A 21538-nucleotide genomic window follows, 5' to 3' on the forward strand; every position below is an offset into this window, starting at 1 on the left:
TGGCCACAGCCCCTTAAAGGCACAGCGTTCCCTTTCAGCCACAGCAGCAGCACCCCCTTCCTCTACTCCCCTCCTGGTTCAGCTCTCTGAATCCCGCAGCAAAACAACTGGCACACAAACAACCAAACATCTCCTTTAAGTGGGCAACTCGGCCAATTAGCTTGAGAGGTAATCCCAAAGATTTACACTAACCGAAGCAATTAGAAACTGTAGCAAATCTTTCTATTGTTCCCGTTTCTCTTCAGAAATGTACATTTCCCCTCCTTTAGCCTCAGACTGACACTTTTCTTCTAACTTTGACAGAGAAAGTTGGTTTTTTTTTTCTTCTTTTTAAAAAAAAAAAAAAAAGCATTGCCCCAGAGGAGCATATTCAAATTCTGGTGCAAGTCAAGCGTACAGGCTTCCCAACACTTGTCTCCCGACACCAAGCAGTGTGTGGGGGAGACTCCTCCGACACCTCCGCGCCGGGCCCTGTGGGAGCCGCCTGTTCCTGTCCTCCAGTGACATGGTGGGCTTAAAAAACCCTATAGAGTCTGTTTATATTCACCAACTGCTGTGGTGCTTTTAGAGTGTGCAAAACAGGTGGGTAAACTTCAGCTGCATTCACTTATAATTTTTTTTCCTTCTTCTTACTAGGAGGAGAGAAGGACGAGGGAGGAGAGAGGAGGAGGAGGAGGAGGCGGGGGTGGGGAGGTGGGGGATTCAGGGAGGTGGTGCCTGCTTGCCTCTTGTTGAATGGAATCCAAGAATAGTTAGGGACCACACAGGGAGCTGGAAGAGGGTGGGGGGGAGGGGTCAGAGCCCTCAAAGATGGCTAACCATTCACACAGTCCCATCTGCTGCGGGGATCAGGCCCAGCACAGAAAGCCTGAGGGTTTAAAAGGAATTTGGCCAGTGTGAAAAACTAAATGAGGCTGCCTTTGCCTCTGAAAATGAACTTATATCTAAAAAACATAGACGAATGAGAGGAGGAGGTTTTTATGAGGGAGCTTTCATGGTCAGAAGCAAAAGTATGTCCCTGCCTGACAGAAGCCTTTTTAAGTCGAGATGTCAGACTTCTGTTTTCAGGGAACGCTGCACAAACAAGTTGGGACACGAGTTCAAAGAAAAGGCTATCCTCATGGGGTATTACAATCAACAGTTCAACTCTGCACAAGAAAAAAACTAATTAGTGAAAAATATATTTTTTGATTCATCACAACCCTCAACTGTGCTTCTGCTCTTGTCAGATCAGCCAGTCAAACTAGAGACCCTGTCACCTAGCTCCCTCCCTCCCATGGCACCAAGGTGACACTAATATGGCCACCCTGCATCTTTTCACCAGCCATTATTGTCATTCAAACTCTTGTTAGTAAGAAAAATAAAAAAATTAAAAATGAGCTGGATCTGTCAGGCCTCAAAGCCCCCACAGCAGCTGTGGAACCTGAACCCAACAAACAACAGCACGAGTAAAGAATTTCACCATCATTCCTCCTCCAAGCCCTCTCTAAACAGGACATCTCTTGAAACTCACCTTCCACCCAGAGCTGCTCGATGTTGGTTTCGATGGCTGCCACCCGGAGTCCCACAGACAGAGCCCCGAACACCAAGAGTCCAATAAAGAGCACCTTCCCGCAGTGCCTCTGGATGTGGCAGCCCAGAGAGAACAGGAAGGCCTGGAACCTCGCCCGGATCCACAGAGGAGCTTTCTGACCTACTGCCTTTCCCTGGACGCCAGGCAGGATTGGAGGAGTTAAAGAGAGGGACATTATTACAGAGTTACAACATGAGTGCAAAATAATGCATCCTACAATGCTTGCATTCAAAAACAGGATCCAACATGAATACTTTAAATTGAGCTAAAGACTACAGGAGAATCCTGCATTTTATTTATTTATTTTTTTTGTTTTTTTTTTTTTTATCCATATACAGATACATTCTGGACAGGCTGGTATCAAGTGACAATTAGGATTGGGGGAAATAATTTCTATGTATTATATGTGACATAGGGATATGGTAAAGTTAAATAATTTATACTGGGTGCAAATTTTTAAGTTACAAAGACAGCTATGTTTTTTTTTAAATACATACAAGCAAAAGTGCATGAAACAAGCCTTATTCAGTGTGTGAGCAGAAGTGCAAACTAAAAAGCCTGCATACTGACAGAACAGCCAGTTACAAATGGGGTTCCAGCTAATAGAAACCATTCTGTTATGTGCCTTTCAACGCCTTCTCCCCAACAGTTTAACTTAAATCTGGCCCAATCCGCCTCATGGTGTGGGAGCCATTCGTTAGAAATGTCACTGCTGCTGCTGCTGCTGCTGCTGCTGCAGAGGACATAGCTTTCTGGTGTTGTGGTTTCTCTCAGCGGTGCTGAAACACGTCCAAGCATCCGGGCGGTCCAAAGATGCTTTGTCAGATCAAACTCAATCAGTGAATTCCTCTACAGGACCCACCGCATTTCCAAACAAACCCGGGGCCAGTGCGCTGCTCTCCGCTGGCTCGCGCAGAGCCGGGGAAAGCACGCACTGCGCGGCAGCAAAACAAGCCGCTCCGCTGCTGATTCGTCTCTGGGACAAACATGAATGAGACACTGCATGTCCACTCAAACAAGCCGCTGTTATCGCATAAGGCTGACTATTTTTCTAGTGAAGAACTAAGAGATATTAATATAACTTTTTTTTTTCTTTTACTCAGATCCTGATTCTACACTGGGAATTGAAAAGCCCAACTCTGGTTCACACACGCACTCTCAAAATCGGGTTCAGATGAAAGCGTTTTTTTTGTTGTTTTGTTTTTTTCATTTACATTTCCCGACTTGAATGAGAGTAAATGCCGCAACAGGCTGTGAGTGAAATGCATCACCTTTGAGATCTGTTTAAGTGCGAAAGCGGCATGGCAGTAGCTGGGTCTCCGCTGCAGGTCTGGGTGCGCAGGCGGCTGAGAGCGCGCATAACTCGGGGGTAAATCTCCAAAAACGCCGGACCCTGGGACCCCGCGATCCGAGGCCATAGTCCAAAGAGAGTGGTCGGGGCGCGGAGCGACGCGAAGGGGAATCGATGCTCGACGTTCAGTGAAGGCAGTAATCCGACATAGACGTGGAGCGCATCCAGCACCACCGGCGACAAACTCGCTTTTCTACTCTTCCACGGAGCCAAACAAGTCTCGAAACTCCATCCCGACATTATGCGCCGAAATCCGTATAGATCCTTCAGTCTTCATTCGTCCCGAGAGTTGGTGAAACTGCGTCTCAGAGAGGAGCCGGAGCAGTGATAGTAGTAGTAATAGTTGGAAAGCCTAACAGTCTGAGTCCGTCCGTGTCAAGTCTAACTCCGATCCCGTAGCGGTAACATTTGGAGAAGTTCGCCTCTCGGCAAATCCTGAAAAGGGAGGTTTGATGGAAAAGTGCTCCGGCTCCCATTGGCCAAGGAAGAGGCAAATTACTTTGCAAACATCGCCTATTATTAGCTGCTAAGCAACAGCTCACCAAAGTGGAGAGAGAGGGGGACCACCCAGGCTGCCGCTGCCTGGGCTGGTGGGGGGAGGTGGAGGAGGGCGGAGTGGGTGAGGGAGGGACGGAGGGAGGGAGGGACAGAGAGAGAGAGAGAGAGGGGAACTCTTTCAATAAACTCTTAGCGCGCGCGCACACGCACGCGCACGGTCCTCGTGCACGAGCCCTCCCCAGCTCGTCTAACCATTCCTTCCCAGCGACCTTCCAGTTCGCACATGCCGTCAATTGAAGAAGCATCGCCGAGCATCCACGCAAACGGTTCTCAGCTCCGCTGTTTCATCAGCGCAGGCCAATCAGCGAGAGAAGAAAAGTTAATTCAGCTTTTCAGACAGGAATGTAAACATGTGATTTCCCCCCCCCCCCCCCCCTCTCTTTCTCTCTCTCTACACGTTTTGTGTGTGGGAATTGCAGATCTTTTAACACTCTTCCTATCACTGTAGCCCATCTCATGTTTGAAAAGCCTCTCATTTGTGACAAAATCTTCAAATCAGGAGGTCTTTTTTTTTTTAGTCTGATCTGAGTCTTTGGTGTATGAGCAGTTTGCAACAGACAGCTGGGGTTAGTGCTTCAACAGCACCTTGCTAAAGGGCTCAGTCAGACCCCTGGAGACTTACAACATTTTGTACCTTATGCGTACTTTATGAGCAATCAATGTGTCAGAATCAGACAAAAGAGTGTTTGTGAATTGGAAGAAAAATCAGAGATTGTTTTCAGATATAGTAGCCAAATGAAAGTTAGAAATATTGGCATTTTTACCCATCGATTTTTGTAGAAGACACGAATGGAGAGCATCTTTAAAGATGAGTTTTTTAGATTTTCCATCACATTCTAAGCTGGACTCATGTCTGGACTTTGACTGGACCATTCTACCTCATTAAAAAAATGCTCTGATCTAACTTATTTCATTAAATACTATCATGCTGAAAGGTAAACCTCAATTCTAGTCTCAAGTCTTGTTGGACTTGAGTCTAGAACCGGTTTTCTTCTTGCGTTTACCTACATCCATATTCCCATCAGCTCTAACTAGTTTCTCTGTTGAAAAACAAGCATCTCCACAGGATGATGTTGCCATTGCTATGCATTACCAGAGAAATGTTCTCCTCAGGGTTGTATTCAGCATTTATTTTCTGCCACACATCATTTTTTGCAGATCAAAAGAAGATAAATACAAACTTACATCAAATTTATTTTTTCAATTTAAAAGATATTGAACTAAATATTCCTTCCATTTCACAGCTGTGTTCTACTCTGTGTAGGTCAATCACATAAATCTTCAATGATAAACACAGATTCTTTTAAAATGTCATTTTAACTCCTCTAAATGTTCAGGAGGTATCAATACTTTCAGAAGGCAATTTGCACCAATAACTAACTTTCCCTCTTGAGGCCAAAGTCGTCTACCCAAGAAAAATGTTACCGTTCTCCCCTGTAAAATGACAACAACAACAAAAAAGAAAGCAAAGTAGGTGTACCGGAGCAATTTTTCTACATACACATCCTTTTTGTCAACACCTCGGTGCTGCCTGGTCCAGTGTGACAGCTGTATCTCCAAGCAAGTTTTTGGAAAATGTCCATGTCTCACCATGCATGACTTCATAGGTTCAGAAAGCAGAGAGCAGTTCACCTCAGAAAGATACTGAAAGGAAGAAAGGAGGGAAAATAAGTAAAGAAAGAAAGGCGCAAAGGAAGGAGAGGAAGAAAGAAAAAAGGGAGAAAGAGAAAAAAAAAAGAAAGAATTCGCAAACCTGACTTACGTTTTAGTGCTCTGCTAATATGAGCCCCCATTGGCCCCACTCATGACTGTATGGGGGTGAAGAACAAACACAACCCGATTAGAGTCATTCTCTACCTAAACACCATTCTGAGCCGGCGTGAGGAACATTTGTCAGGCGGCTGGTGCTAATGTGGAGCCTTTTAGGTGCCAGTAAAACAATCTGAACTCAAATTGGAGCGATTTGCTGCATACACGGGTGACGCTGTGAGAAGCTGGGCTTTTCACCGAAAGCGATGGAGGCACCTGTAAGTTTAATGATGAACTCCCGGTTCCATCATCACTATTCGCAAAATAAAATAACACAGGCTTCAGTGTGGTGAAATGAGACGGATATACATTTAGATAAGATTATGCTGACTTTTTGCATTATTTCTGTTTCTACTTCTTCACAAAGTGCTTCACAGAGGAACTCAAAAATGCTACATTTTTATCTGTATTTTTTCCAGAATTTGCAATTTTCTTTTTTTTTTTGTTACCTTTATTCTTTTGTTTTATTTAGGATTAGTTCTGTATAAGGAGCAAAGTGTGCATCCATCAGTTTCTTTGTCAAGTAGTTATTTACTTGACAAAAAAAATGCTTTTTTGAAAAAGCATTTTACAATATGATAGCAAACAAATCCCTTTCATTTTTAATGGGTTTAATCAAAATATATCCAACTGTAGTTAAATTTCTTTTGTCCCCATTGAAAAAGTTGCAGAGTCCATCATTTGTCACATTTAATGAAAAAATCCTGGTGCGCAAACCAGCATCAATAATCATTGAAAATATGGGGATGGATCTGAATAATGCTTCAGTTGCTGCCATTTACAGCATTTACACAAAGGGCCAGATCAAGATTGATTGTGGCCCTGGGTACAGCTTCATTTGGGGGCCCATTTCCAGATAAGCCTATAGCGGTTACAAGTGGAGAGAACAACCACAGGAAATTTGTTGTCATTGAAAGGAAACATTTACAGAAAATATGATTTTAGCTCACACACATTTGGCAGATAATAGTGAATTAGCTCTTTTATTATAACTTTAAAATAGTGAAAGGGATGAACTAATATTTAAATCTTTTTCTCCCCTTGTGTTCCTCATTGTCCTGTGATGCCCTGGGCAGAAAGCCTCATTGCCCACATTTAAGATCACAACTGTCAACTGATAAATTTATGTATCTTATTACAATTAGGCAAAATTTAGCTCACTGTTACTGTTAAAGTGGCTTTGTAAGAAAAAGGACAGTTTTACAACATTATTCTATGATTATTGTAATTTCACATTTCTAATTGTCTTTAAGTTAGAAAGACAATTTTATTTGCTATATATTTTTTCGTTATTAAAGTTGATACAATAAATCAAGATTACATATCAGATATTATTGCTGCCCAACAACTCCATGCTGACAGTCACACAACGACAAATACACCCTCCGTCTTTAGACCCAATGAATTTTCCAGTGTGGCACTGACCAGCCAGTGGCTTCTCTTGGACTGGGTTGGGTCAGGCTGAGTGGTAGAGGCAAACAGGCAGCTGGAAATGGGAGCTAATGTGGAATGTGAGGAATTGGACTGTGTGGTAAGGGGCCCCTTCAAGCCTAACAAACTCAGGGAGGTCCAAGGCCTGGTCTAGAGGCCTTGGATAAATAAACCATGGGAGATGACCATGCGCTGTGTAGATATCTGCCATCACACCTCCCTAGCCTCCAAACACAAACCCTTAATCCGTCCTTCACCTCTCCACATCCTTTGTCCCATATATTCTCCCTCTCTCCCAACTTCCTCTGTTTATCCCCTCCCCTGCCTCATCCTCTTCTATTTTACTCTTCTTTTAGCATTCGAACCTTTCCTATTATGCTCATCTCCCTTTTTTCTCATTCTGCTACCCCGTTGTTCCCTCTCCCTCCGCACAATCTCTATTTGTCCATTTCGTCTCTCCCCAGTGAACTCACCCATCCAGTCACTCATCCATGCTTGAACTGCTGTCTGTCGCGGGTTTTGTATTCGCTATAAGCAGAGTTATGGAACTGCTTTGGCACTCAGCCGCCTCCCAGCAGCCGGGTCGCTGATTGTTCAGGCCCAGAAAGTGTTTATTTAACACAGAAGCAGCGAGATTGCTCATGACTGCATTTCTTCTGTTGCTTTCAGAAGAGCTATGTAATAGGGGGAAAAGTTTTTAAATGACTCACAAACAAGGAAGTTTTAGGGAACATCGTTGTAAATTTGATCTTCCAAAGAAATCCTGTAAAAGTACTACATTTATAGTATAATATTCTAATAAGAATATTGTAGAAAAGTTCATTTAAAAAAAGCTTATCTTAGAATATTAGAAAAGAAACATCATCAAACCCATCAAGAAAAAGAGTTGATGATATTTAAGATTTAAAAAATTGAAGCTCTCCACCACCTCCTTGCTGACATGACAGCCGTGTTGGGATGGGGTGGCCATCCATCACTGATCCACTACTGCGTCCATCTGGACCATTCAGGGTTGCACAACAGTCATCAGTGAACAATTCTGTTTGAAAATGAATCTTCATGTTCGGCTGGACCCAGTGTGACCATTTCTGCTTGTGAGCTCTGGTTAGGGGCCCAGTAGTCAGTTCATGCACTGCAAGCCTCTGGAGGATCCTCCACCTGGAGGTTTGAGGCACCAGCAGCTTCAAATAACTGTTTGCTGCTTTGTAAGGGCATTTTAACAGCTGCTCTCTTAATCCCATGAATTTGTCGAACAGAAACCTTCCTCATTACGCCTTTATCTGCACAAACCCATCTTTGTTCTGAATCAGCCACAAATCTCTTCAGAGTACGATAACGTTTCAGTTTTCATTAAATATTTGATGTTTTCATACCTTGTCATACGGCACTACACTATCTGATGATTTTCATCAGCAGTGATCCTCTCTTTCCCATATTGCTTGAAACCTGTGGCCTGCTTAATAATGTGGAACATCCTTCTGAAGTAGATTTCCTTTAATTGAGCTCACCAGACCAACTAATCAACCAGCTCTCTGAAATTAATTATAGTGATTCAAAGGGCCATGACACACAATGCCATCTATAAATTTAATAGCACAACAAAAAATGTAATCACTTTAATCCAATTTGCATAATAATTTGGAACACAGTGTAAGTATCTAAACTTTGGAAGAAAAGGAATAAAGGAGAAAAGAGACAGTACTGTATGTGTTTCACTATATGCACATGCTCGACTTTTAAGTTCCAACCAGTCATTTATGCAATTACAAAAACTGAAAAGAGTAAATTTTGGTGTTTCTTGAAAAGATCACTATTTTATGGTGTGTTTTTTCTCCATCACTTCTATTTTTCAACAAGAAAACATACAGTACAATATATTTATCACACTGAATCCCAGTCATGAAGCGAACAAACTTCAATAGAGGCATTTTAGTTGCTATTTTATGAGGTTGCCCTTCAAAATATGAATTGGTGAGACAGACAAGAGTCAAGAGAAATAGTTGGTCAAATTTAAAGACCAAAAAAAAAAAAAAGTCTGCTCAGCGGCAGAGGGAGGCAATCCGCACTGAGACTCTCCTTCAGAGTCAGAAGCAGAATCGAAGCTGCCACCCACGGTCTCACACAAGATTAATTATGATAATGCATTTCTTTACCCCTTTGTCATCCTAATGAATGGTTGCCTTTCTGGGGGCAAAACACACAGAACACAGAAAGAAACAGAGAAACACACTTTCTTTAAGTCTTTGTTTGGGACGGTTGTAACCGAGGTATTGTCAGACGCAACTGGCAGGTGGTAATGCAAACTTTGGACCTGTGGATTTTAAAAGAAAGCACAGAGCTTCAAATCTATCTGTCTACACATTTGTCCATCTATCTGCCTTTGATAATCTGAATTTTGCTTAGCATTTTAGACCTGTTTGAATTAAAACATAATATGGGTATTTTAAAGAACTGTAACTGATGTGAGATTATAAATAGAGGGAATGATTGAATAAGATGTTGAAGACAAAAAAAAGGGGGGCTTATTTCAGATGATTTAAAACAACCGGTGCCTTCAGAGTTCTGCCTCAACACTTGTGCTAATCAGATTAGAAAGAAATAAGAACCTTGTGGGTGTCAAGCGGGTCAATCTTTTGCGACTTACTGCAATTTCACTTCAAAAGGCTTGATTCCAATCAAACAGAGGCTCAGAGCTGACTTAATTAGCAAACCGGGGGCTCTGCAGCGACAGGCAGCAATATCTGGCTTAGGGAACGCTTGTGAGGGTTTCTGTGGCATTTCAATGAGCTTTTTATCTTCATGCATTCTCTTTGTTGGCCAAGTAACATAAACAAGTGAAGTTTGTCAAAAGAGCGTCTCTCTCTCTGTGTGTGTGTGTATGCATTCAAAAGTTTAGGTTGGAGATGGGGTGGGTCTGGTGGAGATGCCAGTGAAGGAGGATGTAAGCATCTTGAAAGGTAATGTGTGGAAAAAAAAAAAAAAAAAAAAACGAGGGAGGAAATTCATTTGTGGTCCAAGAACACAGAAGACAAATTGAGGAAGTGTTGTGCTAATGTGTAGGGGTCAGCAGCAAACACACGCAGGTTTCTGACTGACTACCACTTGGGTGGCCTGATCGCTCGCTCTGTGTGAGCGTGTCTCTTGCTCACCCACAATCAAGCCTCAAGCAATGAAGCCACCCATATACTCAGGCAATAACCCCCCCTAACCTCGTAGCAGAACTCAAACTCCACCCTACCTCTGCGCGTCTGTGTGGATGTCTGTGTGTCACACATTTGTCTCCTTTCATCGGGGCACCGTCTCCATCGTGCACTGAGCTTCTTTATTCTGTATTTCCACACTTACAGGAAATCACGCAGACTGGATTTCATGCATGGCCATATGAAACGACAGAGACCAGGACATGAGGAGTCGCTTTAACAACTTCCTAATGTCTAGCTCTTTTGCTTCGTCAGTGAAGGAACGTTTGTTCAGAATATTTCAGTTTTTATATTCAGATGGCAGAGTTTAAAATCAATCACTGCCAAGAGAAAAATAACACCATAAAAGCTCATACTTTGCATCCATTTTTTTTACTGCCTCTTGATCAAAAATATATATACACAACTCTATTCTGTTCTTCTCTGTGTCTTTCAGGACACAGTTGTATCGTAAAAAGTCCATGATGCACATTTTTGTTGACCTATGTTTTTTTTTTTGTGTTGTGTTAGAAAATGCACTCATAAATTATCTTCATTATTATAATTATTATTAAAGCTGAATCTCAAAAGCCCTTTAACAAGATGCAATATATTTTTGCAGCCTCGTACAAACTGTTCTTTTAAAACTACAAACCAACCAGCTCGATGTTCCTGTCTGCATTTTTTCTGGGAGCAAATTTTACCAAACAGAATTTACAGTAATGTGTTTTGACGGGTGACTTGTATTTTTCAAAGTAACTCCTTTGCAGTTTATCTGATTTAATTCCTTCTTGTTTGAGTCGATGACTTATCACCCTGAAAAGCTCTATCTGTACCTGTAATATCTACAGTGTATTTTATATTTGTTTATTTATTATGCCTGCTTCTTTTTAAACTGGAATAAAGTTATATATATATATATATATATATATATATATATCTTTCGGTGGATATATATATATATATATATATATCCACCGAAAGATATATATATATATATATATATATATATATAATTTTTTAAATAATTGATAATTATTTAAAAAATGTCCAAATTCAACAAAGCAAAAGAACCTGATCTATTTTGAGGTTTTATAAGTGGATCTAGAATAAAATGGAGATTTGTATTTGCCTCCATGCATCAGCATGGTTTTATCATCTCACAGGTGTCTGCCAAGCTGCAGATTAAAAGCGATCGCAGAAACAGGTTCAGCCCTGATGGCGTTGAACAGAAGAGACTCTGTGGTTTTTGTACAAATATACAAATTTCTACCCAAACACACCCAACTGTGAAGTTCTCATCATGTGGTAAAAAGAGAGGTCAGAGAGGTTCATTGCGTGAAAAGAAAAAGTCAATCCAGCTGAGATAAAGTGAATCCTGATCGTTGTTTTTGTGAATTTAAAGCTCAGGTAGGAAATGTTTTCTTTCGCTCACACGTTTGGTTTTTCTTGGAGATGAGAAGCAGTGGTAACTTCAATGTCGGTTCTGAAAAACAAAAAACAGGCAGGGGAATTGGTGGCAACGCAAAGTTGGTGGCACAGCTGTGAAGTTAAAAAAAGCGAATACTCTAGCCGTAAAAAAAAAAAAAAGTTTCCCTGAAAAAGAAAATGACTAAAAGAAATTTTTGATCATCAATGAATGCATAAAATCTGAAATTACAGAGTGGTCTTCCAAAGGAACTGAACTCTAAGTGTTTTATTTATGGGACTTTAGTCACTTATACAGCATGGACATAAATCTGTGGTAAGACCTAAAACCACATTAAGCTCGGTTTTCTGTCAAAGTTAGGCACTGGTTGTTTCGCTCTGACACCATGTTGTACTTCTGATGTTTTTTGTCTTTCGCTCCAAACTATTTTTAGGGTATGAAAATTAGTCATGTGAATCTGTACATTCAGAGATTAAAACACTTTTCTAAAATCAACTGTTTGCCAGTGCAATGAAACATGGTTTTGTGACTCAAGAACATAATTTCTACCAGCACAAGGTCACTCAGGTCACAGTCTCTCATATTTGATGAAAGTCAACTGGTTCTGAATCACAATCAGTGGAATTAAATATGAGTTTGGGGCATTTATTTGATCATCTTTACGAGTCATTAGAAATATAAACTTAAATGCAATAATTTGATTAAATTTTACACTGCTAAATAAACTCTTAATTCTCCTTTCATCCAAAACTTATTTTTCAGAGTGTCATTCAATTTCAGTTTCGTGCTATATGACTAAATGTGACATTGATACTTTTAGGCTGAACAACAGAGCTGGAACTCTCTGCCAAAGCAAGACAGAGCTTTATTCTTCTATTGATTCTTATTTGGGTTTTGTTTACTGGGTTGGAAAAGTAAAAATTGAGGAAACAAGACATATTAGCAATTTGAAAGCTTCCTTACTTAAACAAAGAGGTAGTGAAAGGAAGAACTGAAAACATTCATAAAGTCTGGTCACACACTGATGTGGGACACCACCCTTCTCCTTAATGAATTTGTTGAGAGTAAATGTGGTTGTGATGGTCAAGTTCAATCAGCACACCCCACCTAGTCCTACACTAATGTTGAGTGCAGACTGTCTATTCCATTCTCTTCACCCTGAAATTCAGAAGGTAGTTTCCAATAAATCCCACTCTGTGGGGACAAGTTGGATCAGCAGAAAGAGCTTGGTTGCTTAGTGAGCAGTAATATGACGGTCCGAGTCTCTTTCTGAAATTAGACCGTCTCCATATGTGATGATGAACCTTTTTTTCCAGGGTGAGCGAAGCTGCCCCACAGCATCAGACTACATCCACCAAAAGATGTTTGGCATTGGCAACAAGTTTTTTTTTTTTTTTTTTTATGAGCACAGCCCACATACTGAACTGGGATGTTTTGAATTGCCAATTAGTTTTTATAGTAATGAAAAAAAAAAAAAAAAGACTAATCTTAGATGTTTTTATTTTTTGTGAAAAGTTGAATGTGATTATGGGTTCCTTAGGATGAGACAAACATCACGCCACAGCAGAGGCAAACTGATCCACACCTGTCAAAGTTGCATCAATATGCAGGTGAAGGAGAGCCTGATTTTATTGTGCTGAATTTTGTAGCTTCGAAATATAACAGTTTAAATAAATCTATAAAAATTATGCTTTGTTAAACACTCCTTGCAACACTAAGCCAAATATTTGCCCTTTTATCATTAACCACTGAAATATGTTTGTTTAATCTTCTCAAAACAAGAGAGAAGTTTAATTATATTTTAGTTATTAACTGTATTTTGTTGACAATCTCAATAATGCATAGCACATTCTTATATCTAAATCAAGAAATAATGTAGACCAATTATTTTTCAGCATAGCTTATTACATTATTTTACATGAGGTCGAATGCGGATCTCTCATACATCTTACTTCCAGGCATGAAGAGAGACAAAGCGAGGCCCCAGACACAATAGGAAATAGAGAGTAAATCAGACACACTGACATCCCTGTTCTCATCTCCTTCCTACAAGACTAAGAAACTTATAATCTGTAATTTAGAAAAAAAAAAAAACTCCACCAATGGAATGCAATAAATCTGTCGACAGACAGAGTTTCAGATGGGGAAGACAAGAATAAGAAGGAAAAGAAAAAAAGAAAAGCATCAGCCGTGAGTCAGTTTCCTCCTGCGCCGGGCCAGCGAGTGTGTGTCAGGGTGGGGCATCGGTGTCAACTGATACGCGATCGAGCTGGGTGGTCCAGGCCCGACACATACACCATTTTTGTGTACAAATAAACTTAACCCCCACCCACACACACACACCATTGTGGTCACCCCTCCCACTGCCTTTTTCTCCCCATCTCTGGTGCTCACAGCTGCACAGCGTGCGTGTGTAAACACCTTAACGCACAGACACGATGATGTGTGTGTGTGCGCACACGCTCCTCCCTCTGGAACACTGTAAACTGAGGAATTGAGAGCTGCTATGGGGAGAAAGAAATGATCTGATGAAGGCCAGGAGTGCAGACAGGATGGCCAAGATCCACCGTTAAGAGAGAGAAAAAAACAATAAAACAACAACACACAAATCCATGCAATCAAGACAACTTGTCTTTATTCAAACTTATTGTAAAAAAAAAAAAAAAAAAAAAAAAAAAAAGGAAAACATCCCCAGACTGTCCAGCAACTTCCAAGCTTCTGATTGGACAGTCACTCTATCAGGTTTGCCGCTCTCAGGTGAACAGGTGAGGTTTCGGCTATTCTGCGACGCAGCTAGATCTCCATCAGTTGGTCTGTTCCAACAATGACTTCATTTGTCCGTTCAACTGAAAAGAAAGTTACAGGTGAAAGGTAAAAATAAGTATATATTATGACGTTTATAGAGATTTATCTGGAGTTATTAACTGTATTTTGTTGACAATATCAATAATGCATAGCACATTCTTATATCTAAATCAAGAAATAATGTAGACCAATTATTTTTCAGCATAGCTTATTACATTATTACATGAGGTAAAATACGGATCTCTCATACATCTTATATATATATATATATATGCCAAAAATTTCCAAATATGATGATTTTTACTTGCAAGGCTGTGTTTGTAGCACATTATTTACTGTGCTAACAAACACAGTAAATACTTGAATGTATTCATTTTGACACATCTGTGAAATCAAGAGAAATCTTTGCAATGGATTAGAACTAGAAAGTCCACTGTGTGAGATCCTGCAACTTTTATTCAGCCCCAATATCTTAACTTTAACTGCTGCACTATAAATGTGTGATGATCTCTTTTAACCTTCAACTTCTCCAACACTTGGAGCGCAGTCACAATTCCTCCTTGGGTCCGTGCCCTCCTACCTCCAGCCCCCTCCACCACCAAGTACCGGTGCTGATCCAAAACAAATGGTGGCAGGGAGCAATGTTCCATCCACACAGACAGGTTTTAGTGTGAAGGAATCTTTTGCTCAGAATGAGCTTAGCCACTGTTGTGTGAAAGGAGAGGACAAATGGAGCATGGGACTGCAGGAGAAGGAAGGGAAGGAAAGGTGGGGAGCGACTGGAGTGTAAAAGAGGAAAAGTATATGCTGTTTGAGCCAGAGAAGTCTCCAATGACCAATATAGTTTGTGTTTACATATTTCTCCAGCTGTAGGAGGCATGGGAAGTGGAGAAGACGCTAGGTTGTTTCAGATCTACCCGAATATTGATGGTTGGGACTTTATCTTCAACAGATTTGTGCCATTTAAACTGAGGATAAAAAGACATGAAAGGGACTTTGCCTTCTTTATGGTTTGGTGAAAATGTGCATCAAAGCACAAAGAGATGAGGTATTCAGCTTTGAAGAAAAATAACAAATAAAAAGAAGAAAGAAAAATCAACAGGCGATAAGCGATTGTGAACGCAACATATATGTGTGTCTGTGTCAGGCTGTCATGGTGGTCTTTGGCTGCTAACAGCTTCAGCAGTAGGGTGGGTGTATAATGTCTTTAACAGCCTGCGGTCAGACAGCTAGATTGGCAACAAGGACCTATCTTTTATTCAAACATTACAACAATACAGAGAAAAGGAGACGAAAGCTTTATGTGCTGTTTTAACTTTTATATAAAGTAATCTAATGGAAGACTGAATCTTTAGAAACTGATACCAAAGACGACTAAAACAGGCACCAACAGATTTAAATAAATCCCTAATTTCATAAATCATGTTTGTACGCTGACAAAACGCCTGCAGTTCCTGAGTTATTGGAATAAATTTCACTTTCTTATGAAGGCTTATATTCAACATAAAACAACATAAAAAAAGCACCATAAACTATTAATCTTTAATAAAAGAAAGACTATACTAGCAAAATTATAACCAGTGGATGAGTTTTTGAAAAAAAAAAAAAACTAGGTCAAAAGGCATTTTTATAAGAAAAATATAGATTTTTCCGTGACTGAACTTTTGGAGTAAATCTTATCAAAACCATTTACACAAAAATAAAAACAACAGAAGAAAAAAGCTGAAGTGAGATAAACTTTGCTGCAGAACAATTGCGCTGTTTGTTTCAGAGTCTCAACTGTTTCATTTCAGGGAGATTTTAGCTCAAATTCAAACTGTTGCTGCTCAGAGCACCCTGTTGTTCACTCAATTAGGCTTCTTAGTCTGGTAGCCTGTAGCTTGTTCACTCTTTCTAACGTGTTCACGAGTTAAAAGTGTGTGTGTGTGTGTGTGTGTGTGTGTGTGCGTGTGTGTGTGTGGCTGCAGGCTGCTGCTGTTGAATTCCGGGTGGTCCTGTTCTGGCCGTGCTCTCTAACCTCTCCATCAATGTAACGCACACACACACAAGCACATACAGAGAAACACAAACACACACACACAGCGCTAACTCTGGGGACAAGGGGATTAAGGAAATAAAAAAAAAATAAAAAAATCTTTGACAAATTGGACTTTAAGAAAGAAGACTTTCCTTGCTGGCTCTAATACTTGGCACCTATAAATGGATGCCACACACATACATTAACACCTTATCTAAGTCAGTCAGAGGGACGCACAGAGTGCAAGCAAACGGGCAATATTTAGGAAAAGAGTATATTGGAAGGACAAATACATTTTAATTTAGATTTTTCACAATTAACTGATCAGCCAGATGGGCACATCTCTAATTTCCACCCTCTCTTGGATCTCATGACAATTGCAACAACAAAGTGGAAAAGTAATCTTTTTTTTTTTTTTTTTGCTGTGAAAGACATGTTACAAAACAAATAAATAAAAAAAAATACTACTTATTTTGCCAAAATGTTATGAGGAGCTCCTGATGTTCCACAACGAAAATGTTGGCTTGTTCTAATTCAATATATCACAGTCAGTGAAGAGCATCCAGTGGAAACTGCTTCATCACTATTACTTGTCACAAAAGTGCCTTTTGATACAGGGCGTAATAATATGCTGCTAAATAAAGAATTTGAAAACAAGCCTAAAACAACAGGGTAAGTAAGTAAGACGTGGAATAAGAAAGAACCTATTCAGAGCCTGTTTTTTTAACTTTGGGTGTGTTCATGTTGTTGCGTCTCACCTTCTGGCTCAATTCGTTGTCCATTTCCAACCAAACAATATTTGAGGTCGGCTCCTCTGCCAATGATTGCATTACTGCAGATTACGCTGCCTTGGATATTGCATCTGGAAATCAAACACAGAAATTTTATTAATTGGACGGCTGCTGGATTCGTACATGAATAAATTTCAGTGTTTAGAGGTGCTCCTCTAGGCACAGGGGACAGCGGACATCAACAGATCAGAACTGCTCCAGGTAGGAAGGTATAGAAGTGGAAACAGATGTTTAAATGATTGGGTGGAAAAAGAAAAAAAAAAAAAGATAAAGACATTTGGTTGCGATTGGTCACAGCCGAACTAGTATACTGTGTAATACATTGTCACGAAGTGTGGCGAAAAACATCTTTAAAGATTTAAAGAATTCCTCCTGTTTCAGATATTTCCGCCAGAAATTCCTACTTTTCCGGGCTTAAATTTCTAAGTTGCTTGGTTTGAAATATTTCTCCTGTTCAGTTTTTGTTATCCAAATATGTCACAACTGTCAGTCACTTACAACAAAAATGGTCAAAGATGAAAGTTTGAGGCATGACATGACAAAGCAAAGATGAAGAACATTTGCATATAAAAGCCTTTAAGTGATTCAGATTTATCTTTCAGATCACATAATGGTGAAAGCAGTTTAAAAAATCAAGTGATTTTCCATACTCCATTTTTTTTCCCCTCCATCCTTACACAGATGTGGGAAGTGATGAAAATCAAATTTCATACTTTTCCAGACTTTTCAAGATTGAATAGGAACCCTGCAAGAAGTAACTTGAGAGTTATAAAGCTAAATCCACTTTCAAATTTTGCTTACGTAGCACCTGCAAGAAGTGAGTCAAAGTCCTATTAGCGCTGAAATAGTTTTCAACTCGGCTGCATGTTTTCTGCAAACATCGGAGAATCTTTATTCACAGCTTTCCTCCCACAGCTGCAGGGTGAATCGCGCGGACAGACCTCAAGAGTTTTTCCTTGTCGTCAAGCATCTCCACACCTGCTATGAAAACTCTGAAAAACCCAATCTATTGGGCTTAATGGCATGACATTAGCATTAATGTCGGCTGCTGTGACAACACCGGCGTATGCTGTGTGAGAGCGAGTGTGTTTGCCCGTATTAAAGATCTTGTGCAGCAGTTCCACCTGAGCTGGCCGTGCCAACCCGCCGTGCGTGCTCTCATTCAGCCAAACCATCGCCATAAAATTCTTGGAGCGACACACAGACGGTGCCTGTGTCCAGCGCCCGGCTAACCATAAAGGGCGTGTATGTGCAAGCGTGTGAGATACAGAATGTGTGTGTGTGTATGTTTCAGAGGCCATGAGAGCCAAGTGGAGAACACACGTGGGTCTCGCCCGGGCAGTGACGCACACACACTTGGCTGCCCGTACCTCACACACAGACAGGTTTGTATTGGCCCATTTTATTCAGGTGGTTAGACCAGGATGAGAACAGGAGAAATGCTTGTGTGTGTGTGTGCGTGCGAGTGCGTGTGTTGGTGTGTGTGCGCATAAGGCACTACCTAGGAGGTAGCAGTGGTAGTTGGTGATGGGAGATTACAACATTCAGAGTTTTGTAACATTACAGAGAAGGGGAGACCACCAAAGAAGCTTTGGAGCTGAAACACCACTAATTACTAACACCAGGGCTCCTCCTTGTCATGACCCCCATATCCTCCCTCCCTATTACACAAACACACACACACACATACACACAAACACGTACACACATCAACCCCCACCTCCAGTGCTCCCATCCTATAAAGTTGACCCCTACTATCCCCCCCCCCTGCCAAACACGCAGTGCTTTGTCAACAAGCTCTGGTCAGCTCCAAACAAAGAAATCAGAAATGCAAGGGGTTTCAGCGACATGGCTGGGGTCTGCTAATCCCCTCATACTGGCTCTTTCTCCGTCCTTCTTATGTCCTCAAAGCAATAAAAGAAAGAATTGCAATTTTCTTTCTTGCGTGGTAGCTTGCTTTCCCCTTCGCTCCTTTCTTCTCTTCTCCTGTCTCTCATTCTTTTATGGCCTTGTGCGTGCACCTACACGGGCGTGATGAGGGTCCCCGCGCTGGCTGGCCGGGCTCCCTGAAAGAGCTTAAGGAGGGATGGTTGGAGACAGAAAGCGAAGGGAGATGGCGTTGGGGCCGCGATGAGGAGTGAGATAGAAAGGAAAAGACCTTGTGAATGAGTGCATTAAAATCTGTAATAGAGGCCAAGTTGAGTTCTTCTTCCAAAAAAAATCCTGGCTAAGAGACCGAACAGATCAATCCACATGCTAATTCTACTGTAGCTACTGTTGCTCTCTGTACAGCAGCACTTCCTTTTTATAATTTCCAAAGCTTAGATGACTTTTTGAGGTTTAAAAATGTTGCTTGTCATGGAGCATTAGTCTTGCTTTGGAGTCCATTGAATTTACATAATAAATTTAATACTTTTTAAGAAGTTAATGTCTGGAAAAAATAGGAAGCAAAAGGAACTTATATTATCTGCAAAGGTAAGAGAGTTGGTGGGTGGGGCTAACCCTGCTCCAATCAAACAATTTTTTTAAATAGACTTCCGGCAGAAGTTAACCCATTTTACAATCTTGTAATGTATTAGTGAAATATATTTAAACCATTTCTTAAACTAAGTGATGTTTGCACATTCTTCTATTTCTACACATAGTATCGAAGCCTCTCTGAACAAATAGAAACACAATATGATTTTAGATTTGTTATGAAAAAAATAAAAATTTTAAAATGATTTTTTTCTCTTGAGATCACGATGAGAATAGTAAATAGCGCTTCAGGGAACTCCAAAGCATTTCACACTACATTCATACACACTGATGGTGGTAAGCTACATTTTGACTACAGCTGCCTCGCAGCAGACTGTCAGAACTGATGTTGCAATGGAATCGGCCCAACAAATCTAATTATATTTCATACGTTGCACATATCACGCATATGTATGAATAGTTCTGGACCTCACACAGACACCTGAAGGACAGCACAAAAAATGTCCAAACAATGTGATTACTAGACATACTTTTGCATCTGCACGCAACTTGTAGCAAAACAGACTCTGTGAAAAAATGTTCAATGAATGACAAATTACACATAAAACTAGTTAGATTAAGACAACTAATAAATAATTCTAAACATGTTTGAATAGAGTTTGCACAATCTTTCTGTCTAAATTCATTACAACTCTACTGTGATCAAGCTCTGGCACCTGGAATCTTCAAAAACAGGGACTATATGGATGGATGAAAGAACCAGTGGAAAGGAGTGTGTGTTTTCTCACCCTTCCTCTATTGTGACTGAATGCATAATAATGGAGTTGGTGACTTTGACCCTCTCTTTCACGTTGCTGGATATTCCAATAGTTGATCTTTTTATGGAAGCCTTTTCTGCTATCTGGCACCGTTCCCCAATGATGCTGTCTGTCCCCATCTGCAGGAAGAGCCCAGACAGTTCATCTATTCTTAAGCACACCAACTAAAATATGAAGCGTAAATTGGACTCAACTAAAATTTGGAAACAGGAGTAAAACATTTACCTGACATTTCTCAGAAATGACAGCAGATGGATGAACTGGTGGCTCCTCAAAGAGTTTTGGGGCCTAATTATAAGAAAAAAAACACCAATATGAGACAAAACATAAAATAGCAGAAAACATCTACAAACCAAATCCCAAAGTTCAATAAGATCTAATGGTAAATAAAAAAAAAGACTGGTGACTCTAATCAGACACTTTTAACTTGATCTGGCCTGAAATGTGACTGAAAACAAAAGTGCTACCAAGTCACTGTAACAGCAACTCTCTTCAGTGTGGATACTGTCACTGTCAGAAGAATAAATATTTGCTAATTCACTATCAGCAAGGTGTTAAAAAAGCAGAAGAGCATTTGTATCAGAAGCTGTTTAAAGTGAAAATGTATTTTCTATGGCATGTCTACAGTAAATAATTCCATTTACTGGAAAATGCTGCTTTCTAAGAAAAGTATCTTCTGGGGTTAATGTTTTATCAACGCTAGTTAGCAGTGTTAACGTCTAATAGAAAATCCTAAAGTCAACTTAAAATGTCACCTCTCTAATTATAATGTTGTAGTATGTTGGGGTTACTCTTCGATCACAAGAGCTCAATAATGCCGCAGCTCCTAATTTAAACAACTAAAGGCTGTTCAAAGTATTTAATTTTTTTAAATACTACTCTTATATATTCTTGAAGTTCTTAAAATCAAAATCAGTTGATTAAAATTGGTATTGGAATGTCAAAATGTCAGCGATGGGAGAGAGATGGAAAATTTGCCACCAAGTCAGTGGTCAGTAAAATGTATCACACATAGTAGAGCAAATTCTTTAGGAATGTGAATAACAGATGAGCAGGCCAACTCTCTGACTCACCTGCCTGTTTGCCTCTATGTAAGCAGCAAGAGTGTTAACACGGTAGCACAGACCCTGCTCCATAATGTGAACATAGCAGCGGAGCTTTCCTCCGTGGTAGGCCTCACTCATGTCACCGCGGTGGTCATTCCAACAGGAACGCTCCTGGGCCAGCTGGAGCAGAGGCTCGTCCCGCGATGAGATGAGCAGCTCTGAGAGGAGCAGCTCTGAGAGGAGCCAGGGGGCA

General features: G+C 40.5%; 2 protein-coding genes across 3 annotated transcripts in view; both read right to left on the reverse strand.

The window, feature by feature from the left end:
* ptch2 (patched 2) overlaps positions 1-3414 on the reverse strand; it is a 28820-nt gene extending 25406 nt beyond the window's left edge. For both annotated transcript variants that reach the window (XM_055033321.1, XM_055033320.1), the window contains exons 1-2: positions 2845-3414; positions 1514-1706 (exon numbers count right to left, since the gene is read on the reverse strand). In XM_055033321.1, the coding sequence (XP_054889296.1) occupies positions 1514-1706; positions 2845-2991 (340 nt within the window). In that variant the 5' untranslated portion in view covers positions 2992-3414. The remainder of the gene's footprint in view (positions 1-1513; positions 1707-2844) is intronic.
* Positions 3415-13969: 10555 nt separating this feature from the next.
* Positions 13970-21538, reverse strand: part of eif2b3 (eukaryotic translation initiation factor 2B, subunit 3 gamma) — a 31035-nt gene continuing 23466 nt past the window's right edge. The window contains exons 8-12 of the mRNA XM_055033539.1: positions 21313-21518; positions 20465-20527; positions 20210-20358; positions 16911-17014; positions 13970-14176 (exon numbers count right to left, since the gene is read on the reverse strand). Coding sequence (XP_054889514.1) covers positions 14124-14176; positions 16911-17014; positions 20210-20358; positions 20465-20527; positions 21313-21518 — 575 coding nt within the window. The 3' untranslated portion in view covers positions 13970-14123. The remainder of the gene's footprint in view (positions 14177-16910; positions 17015-20209; positions 20359-20464; positions 20528-21312; positions 21519-21538) is intronic.

Source organism: Poeciliopsis prolifica, unplaced genomic scaffold (genome assembly GCF_027474105.1).
Source record: "Poeciliopsis prolifica strain line A6 unplaced genomic scaffold, Auburn_PproV2 SCAFFOLD008, whole genome shotgun sequence".
NCBI classification, from domain to species: Eukaryota; Metazoa; Chordata; class Actinopteri; order Cyprinodontiformes; family Poeciliidae; genus Poeciliopsis; species Poeciliopsis prolifica.